Consider the following 8,138-nt stretch of genomic DNA (forward strand, 5'->3'; position numbering starts at 1 on the left):
CAGTTCGTTCATATTATTCTTCAGTTTGTTGTAATTTGTATACTTTTTACGTGTTCTCTTTTGGCTGGTATAATTACAGACGTGTGTGAATGTGTCATTTTCAACTGAATTTGAGTTACTTACATACAACAATAAACATGATATTGTAACTCGAACATTTTTTATGCATAATTAGGCATTCACGATCAAGGAAATTGATTTTGATAAATTTGTTTTCTGATTATTTAGTAATTTGAATTTAAGATGGAGAAGATCTAATTGATAAGTGAATCAGTTATTGTGCTATCGTTGTAAGAATTCTTTTACCAATGCCTTAATTTGGTTTCCTTCCATCAAGGATCACCACAAGAATTAATTTTTGGTTGGTTTGATTATAAATTTGGGTTTCTGGTTATTAAAACATTATGTTTAACATGTAAAAATTTAGTTTAACATGTAATAACAGGTGTATGTTCTTAAAATCTTGAATGGTCCATGATCTTTCTGATGAGAGTTTATCATTATTTTTATTACTTTTTTTAATTTTATATTGTAATTTAACTATGAATCTATTTTATGTGCATCGGTGGGAAGAATTCCATCTGTGTTATAAAGATAAAAATTCCCCAGCAATGCAAAGTTTCAAAAATGAAGCTACCTTCATACATTATTATACTTCATGGAGTGGATCAACTTGAAGGATATATATCTCAACTTCTACAAGAGGTGGGTGAGCATGCAACTGGCACCCGAGTTTTACAATATTCCCAGTTTTTCTTTCGATTTCTTCTTTGTAATGCAACAATATTATATGAATGATTTTGAGGTGCAAATGTTAAGAATGCATGAAATTTTAGAAACTTACTTTTGAGTCATTCTCATTAAATTAATATAACTAATTTGTTTTTGCAAAATAGGTTGGATGGATTTATGGTTCAGTTACAGAGGATATCCTTACGGGCTTCAAGATGCATTGCCACAGTCGGCGATTAGTTTATTGTGTTCCGAAGAGGGCTGCATCAAGGGTTCTGCTCCCATTAATCTTTCGGATCGTCTTCACCAAGTTCTTAGGAGGGCTGAGTTTTTTTGTTCAATTTTTTGATGTTGCTCTATTTTTTAATGTGATGTACACATGTGTATTCTGATTTTGCTCTGTTAATGCGATGTACACATGTGTATTCTGATTTTGCCCTCTTTTTAATGCGATGTACACATGTGTATATCGTCTGTTTTTGTGATATCTCGGAATTTTTTTTTGTATTGAATGTTGATGTACCTGTGAATTACTGTACACATATGTACGATGTTGAGTACACATGTGTACTGTTCTATTCATATCCAAGTACACATGTGTATACCGTTGAAATATGAAGGTTACGTGGATCTTAAAAATCAAAATTTGAATTCTGGTGATGAAATCTGAAATAAAAATTAAAATTGAAATCTGGTGATTTGTTGTTTGTTTTGATAATTATCTTATTAATAAATAAAACATAATGTGGATAATGAATTTAAATTAGGAAAGATGTAACTTAATTCAATTATTAAAATAATGATTTAAATCTAATTTTTTATATAATTACAATCCTACCCTTAACAACTAAAAAGGAAATTAAGGGTCCAGATCTGTTCACGCAGTTCACTCTTGGGAGGTTGTTCACGCTGGAACCCTACCCTATATATATATATATATATATATATATATAGAGAGAGAGAGAGAGAGAGAAAGCATTTGTCATTATACATAACTACAAAGTGAGGAATCAATGAAGCTCTTATTTGTATTCTTATTTATATGTATTTTAGCTTAGTTATGTTAGCTGTTACTCGAATAAGTCACAAGTGTGGTTTTATTTGAAGTTGGCTTTAGACTAACTTATATCTTAGCTCTTTTTTAAACAGATACTGTTTTTGTTTAGAATGCAAAGAAAAAAACATTTATATTCTTATGACATTAAAAAACCCGTCCACCGGACGGGTATAGAACTAGTTTTAAATGACACAAAATAACCTAAAAAACCAAAATGGGTTTTTATTGCCAGGCCTACTTGTGTTCTACTTACTCCTAATATTATCACATTAAGATAAAAATGGACTGTTTTCTGTTTGAAGTAACTAACATTTTCTGTACATTGTTGTGGTTATATGTTCTGTTCTACTTGCTTCTGCTATGAATTTTGCCAAACCTCTAGAAAAATGCTTCCCATCACAACTGAACCTGCACCGCCACAAATCAGCCATGGATATAATCATGATCAACTTTTCGTATACAAAAAAAAGCTAAAAGAACATGATAATATTTTTCATATTGTGATAGTAATGAAACAGGTTGTCAAGAACCAAATAATATTGGATGGGCCGAATGAAAGTGTTTTAGTGTGAGATGACCAAAAGCCATACTTAGCACACTGCAATTCTGAGTCACGCAGTGGGAAATATCACTCGAATAAAAATCATACATTCAAAAAAATTCTTGAACCGTAGAAAATAAATGTGTTCATATGATCTCAAGAAACAAATATGGTGCTATCCGAAATGGACTGTATAATAACTCATATTAATGTCAGTACAAGACTTGAACATGTGAGTATGGATGGAGTTCTTACATTACAAGGCAGATGATACATGTTCCTTTATAGTGCCACTTCCGAGTTTGAGGCTTTGCATAATTCATCTCATGCTAAGAATCCCAATCTCTCTTTTGAGATCATTTATGTCTAGTAATAATTAAGTAAATATAAGAAGAAAATTCAAACAAATCTCACAATTCAACTTGAAGAAAGTTATATTATAATTTGACTATTAGATGAATAAATACATTGAAAGCTTATGTACAAGCAAACAGAGCAGTAAAATTCAGTTCTTGATCTGCATATAAGAAACTTGTTTGTAAGAGCGAGTAGACGATTGTTCAGTCCCCTTTTTGAAAGGGTAACAAGTTAGGCTTTGCATAATTCATTTCATGCTTGCTTATTAAAATGATTTCATAATATGTGCATTTAGTTTTGTTATATTCAACTCCTCATTACAATGAGCTGATACATCATGGAAGTCAATCTTTTAAATTTAAACCTATAAAGATGTACAATAGTTATTTCCCAACAATTTTAATAGTGTATAAATCACGATTTAAAAATGCCAAAATCGACCCATTATATTCATGTACATTCTACTTGACCCGTTTGATTTAGATGTGCTGTAATGGGTTTGAAACTTGAAGTATTGTTCATTAGACAACACAAAATATCAATTGGAATTTTCATATCTGTACAACTCATGGTGTGTTCCTCTTAGGCTACTTTCAAATAATAAGTAAGCATGTCAACAGGGGCGGACCTTTAGTTATGTGGGGCGTAGCCCGGGCTACGGCTCAAGTTTTTACTAGTAGTGTTAAATTTTTTATTTTTTTCGATTTTTATACATAGGACACCCCTGAACAAGTACGAGGACACCCCTCAAATTTTTTTTTTTACAAAATAATAAGATGTTGGTAAGCCCAAATAAGTAAATAATAACACATTTGCTAAGCCCAAATAAGTAAATAATAGCCCAAAATTGAATGATTATTGATTTGGGCAATTGGGCGGCATGTTTTTTTTTTAATATTATATGATTGCACGATAAAAAAAAATTTGGGATACCCCTGAGTTGATGTTCTAGTTCCGCCACTGCATGTCAACAACCATATATTAAATAGTTTTTTTGAAAGGAAGCAAAATAAACAAATTATTTGATTTAAAATCATTTAAGGGAGAGAGAGGCACCTTCATATCAACTTCATGATTCCAAGCGTGTTGTGTTCTGATATAGGGGATACGGGATATGTGGGGCCAGTAACTGCCTCTTTTACTGCATCTTTCTTCCAGTTTTGGGCAATCCAACACTTTTAAACTCAAGAGTGAATGCAACAACGCTTTTGGTAGATCCATCAGGTTTGGGCATTCGAGACAGGTGAGATGTTGGAGGGAGTTGAGGCGTTGGAGTCCCATTGAAAATGATTCCAAGTTCTCAAATGCAATTATTTCAAGATGAGTAATAGATGAAGGAAAAGAATTAGCAAATTGTGAAGAACTAACCACTCCATCGTCACCATGTAAGTACAGTTCAACAACTGAATTTGGAAGATTCTGTGTGCCCCACTGTGAGATGGGCTTCTTCAGCTTCCCTATTGTTAAGGAGTGCAAGTTGGGAGGCCAAACCCCATTAGGAAAAGAAGCATCCATACTTGGACAATCTGTTATATGAAGATACTTCAACAAGGTTAAATTGGACAACTCATTGTCGGAAATGACTCCAGACTTCCACAGTTTATTAATTTCAATGTGGTGAGGTGAACCAAGACCTTCAGTTCAGTTACTGATCTCAGATCTGGCCAATCATATATATCTATATAGTCAAGCATTCGCATGCTTCTTGTGTTGTTCATGATCTTGTCTCCCCTCCACTCCCTTTCCGGTAGTTTTATACAACCACTAATGTAAAGTGACTTGAGCTTCTGGTCTGCTTTTGGTAAGGAGATAGCTGTCATAGAGAGACATTTATATACAATCAAGGTATCAATGTTAACCGGACAACGGCAACTCACCATATTCTCACAATTACATACATCCAACTTTGTAAGAGATGTTAGGAAGTTGCCCCAACAATTGCCCTCCTCTTTCTCTCCTAAACTCAACAATTTTTCACAACGATCAACTTTCAATTTCCTTAAATTCACAAAATCCTTACCCGCAAGTGCTTCTGATTCCCACAAGTATCTTATTTCATTACACTCTTGTATAATTAATTCTTCAACTTTCCCAAGATATCCTGTAATACCTCTCCACACCACATCATCAAGCCCTGTAATAAGTTTTAGCATCAAGATGTTGACTGATGAAGCTACTTTCACCACCTTTCTCAACACACTACTATCACATTCAATTATTTCTAGATGATTCAATGAAGGTAGTGCTTCAAGTGAGACTTCAACCAAATTAGGACAATTTCTTATACGAAGATGTCGAAGGCGTGGAAACACAACCCCACTGTCAGTTGACCATTTCCCCCACCCTGGCATATCTTTAAAACATAGAATTTCAAGTGAAGGGAAAGGAAGACCAGTCCCAAGTAACTCCTTACCGACAACCGTCACCCCCTCCAAGCCGTCAATAAACAACTCCTTAAGTGACGGTAGTTGCCCAAGTGGTGGTAGAGAGGTACATTTTTTACAGCCACGTATTGAAACAAGTTTCAATTGATGAAACGAGGGATCTCCTACCCAAACTGGAAACTCTAATCCCCCATATGACCCAATTTTGAGTTTTTTTAAATATTTGTCACATGGCTTTAGCTCATCCATGACCTCCTTTTCGAGCATTTCGTTTCGAGAACCGTCCCGCCTTTGACTCCATTCAACCTCTAACTCAGTAATCATTTTCTTTGAAAAGTTCGCCTGGCGTGCATGAATTGCGTTTTGCACTTTGTCCAAACCCACAATGGAAATTTTCCCACAGAGATTTTTTAACTCTTTAACTTCGGTTATTTCAAAGCCGCTTTCACCTTCGATAATGATCTTGGTGAGAGTTTGTAGGCTTTTCATCTCACCAATCCCTAAGGGCATGTGATGCAATCGCTGAGTGTCCCTGATGTCAAGATGGCGAAGGTTTTTAAGCTTATAAAAGCTCTTTGGAAACTCAGTTAATCTACTACAGCCAAAAAAAATTAATGTCTCTAAATTATAGAGATTGCAGACACTTTCCGGTAAATGTTCGATTTGAGTTCGAGATAGATTTAGATACCTCAAGTGTCTCAACGTACCAATTGACTCTGGTACCTCACTTATATGAAAATCGCTTAAGCTTAGAACCCTCAACAATGGTAACTTAGGAAGTAAGTCAACCAGAATGTTATTAGGTAAGAATGAACGTTGGCAACTTTTTTCCAGCGCTAAGAATGTTCTCGAACTTTTAAATCTTTTGAATGTATCAAACTTCTTGTAAGTTACATATTCCTCACGAACGAATGACATATGGCGATACTTTTCCAATGCTTTCTCTTGAATACGCTTCTCCGTCTCGTTGTCAAACCTTACAAAAAACTCACCGGCAATGGATGTTGCCAAGTCATTGATCAAATCATGCATCACAAACAACGATTTGTTATCGGGTGCATGTTGAAAAAATGACCTTAACAATAACTCATCAAAGTAATCATGACCCAAGAGTTCTATTTGTTTGTTTGAAGTTGACTTGTTTAGAAACCCCTCTGCCATCCATAATACAACCAATTCATCCTTGTCAAACCTGAAACCCTTGGGGAACAAGGAGCAATATGCAAACAGGTGCTTCAAATGTGGCGAAAGATCATTGTAGCTTAGTCTAAGGGCGAGGACGCCACCTCCATCTTCTAACGTCCATATCTCACTATCTAACACTTCTTTCCAATACTCTTCTTCATTCTTTTTTGTCCTTAGTAGTCTCCCAAGTGCTATTAAAGCCAAGGGTAAGCCACCACATTTTTCCACAATACCTCTACCATATGGTTCGAGTGACAAATGTGAATGAAAGTTATTTACACCTAATGCATGGTGAGCAACTAAAGACAGAGCATCTTCATGTTGCAGACACTCTAACTGGTCGAGATTATTGTAACCCAACTTTCTAAGCAATTGCTCTTTCCGTGTTGTCATGATGATTCTACTTCCAGGAGCACATACATGAAATGGCCTTACGAGTGTTTCCCAGTCCTCATAATTTTCACTCCATACGTCATCTAATACCAATAAGAATTTTTTCTCCCTTAGGTGATTGCTAAGCTCTATTTGAAGCAGATTTAGATCTGCAAATTTCTTATGTATCCCTGCCACAGATTGAAAGATAACTTTGCTTATACCAAAGCTGTTAAACTCATCCGAAACACAAACCCATGCCTTGAGTTGGAAGTGATCGTTGACTTTTTTTTCATTATACAGAAGTCTAGCAAGAGTTGTTTTACCAACCCCGCCTAAACCAACTATGGGGACAATGCTAAAGTTTTGATTACACGGTTCACTATCGGCCGCCAATAACTCTTTGACCAACGCCTTTTTCTTCTTTTCCCGTCCAATAATACTAGGTGCATGGACCATAGAGCCTTGTAATCTTCTGTTCACATTTCTTGGCCTAGTTACGTTTTCTACTATCAAACCAAGATTATCTCTCTCCATAACTAGATCTTGTAATTTGGTGGAAATATCATCTAACTCGGCAAGCATCGTAGTAGTCCGAGAGAAATTTGTGCAACAAGTTGGAGTGATTAGCTTTCTTACCTTGACAGTGATGGCTTCTGAGTCATCTGTGAACTCACGCTGCCTGGCTTCGGTCTCCCAACCATCGAGCAAGTCATCTATGTCATAAGCCAGATGCTGGAGATCATTGAGCCATTGTTTCACAGGATCATCGGGGTCCTCATGCCGAGAAGCATTAGCAAGCACACCTTCGATCCGCTTTAACGACTTTTCCCATTTGTTGATCTCAGCTTTAACTCCCTTGTCGCGAGCAATTCTTTTCAAAGCTGCAGAGGCCAGCTTCTCAAGGAGCAGAGGGAGGAGAGCAGAAATCACGAGTTCAGCCATTGATTGATTGGAGCGGTGAGATTGTTGAAATTGGTATAGATGAAAATGGAGATGTTATAGTGGTTTAAATCATTTATTAATCTTTATAGTATATAGTATATAGTTGTTCAGAGTATACAGTCAGATTACCACCATGGATGGGCCTACCCAGCCGGCCTGAATGTTTAAATAAAATTCCTTTACATTTTTCTATTGAAATGAAAACGACACCAAGTTTATTGTTCATTTGGTTTGGTTCAGATTGTTATTTGATTTGTGAAAGGTAAGAGTTGGTTAGGCCGGTATGGGCGCTACGTGGTGGGACGGTGATCACGCGTGAAATCCCGTGGAACACCGCCGCCACCCAACTTCATCACGCGTGAACTTGAAAACGCGTTGTTGTAGCCACAATGCGTGAAGATTGATGAAGACTACGATGAATTTAGAGGTGGCAATCTTGACCCAAAGACTTTTAAGTGGGTTAGTTTGGGTTGCTTTTAAAATTATATGGTTTAGTTTGGGTAAGATATTTTAACTAAACGGGTCACAACGGGTTAATTGAAATTCCATCTTGTTATTTTCGGGT

At 36.0% G+C, this 8,138-nt stretch overlaps 1 protein-coding gene across 2 annotated transcripts; it reads right to left on the bottom strand.

Moving 5' to 3' along the window:
- Positions 1–1,986: 1,986 nt before the first annotated feature.
- Positions 1,987–7,583, bottom strand: LOC110899868 (putative disease resistance RPP13-like protein 1). 2 transcript variants are annotated; one of them, XM_022146767.2, is made up of 3 exons: positions 3,744–7,583; positions 2,586–2,696; positions 1,987–2,197 (listed from the first exon to the last, which is right to left on the bottom strand). In XM_022146767.2, exon 1 carries the CDS (start codon positions 7,571–7,573, stop codon positions 4,241–4,243), a length of 3,333 nt encoding a protein of 1,110 aa, XP_022002459.1. In that variant the 5' UTR covers positions 7,574–7,583; the 3' UTR covers positions 1,987–2,197; positions 2,586–2,696; positions 3,744–4,240. The 2 variants fall into 2 exon arrangements, with proteins under 2 accessions (XP_022002459.1, XP_035837565.1); XM_035981672.1 differs by lacking the exons at positions 1,987–2,197; positions 2,586–2,696 and adding an exon at positions 3,621–3,647.
- Between the last annotated feature and the right edge of the window lie 555 nt (positions 7,584–8,138).

This window comes from Helianthus annuus, chromosome 13, assembly GCF_002127325.2.
Source record: "Helianthus annuus cultivar XRQ/B chromosome 13, HanXRQr2.0-SUNRISE, whole genome shotgun sequence".
Lineage (NCBI taxonomy): Eukaryota > Viridiplantae > Streptophyta > Magnoliopsida > Asterales > Asteraceae > Helianthus > Helianthus annuus.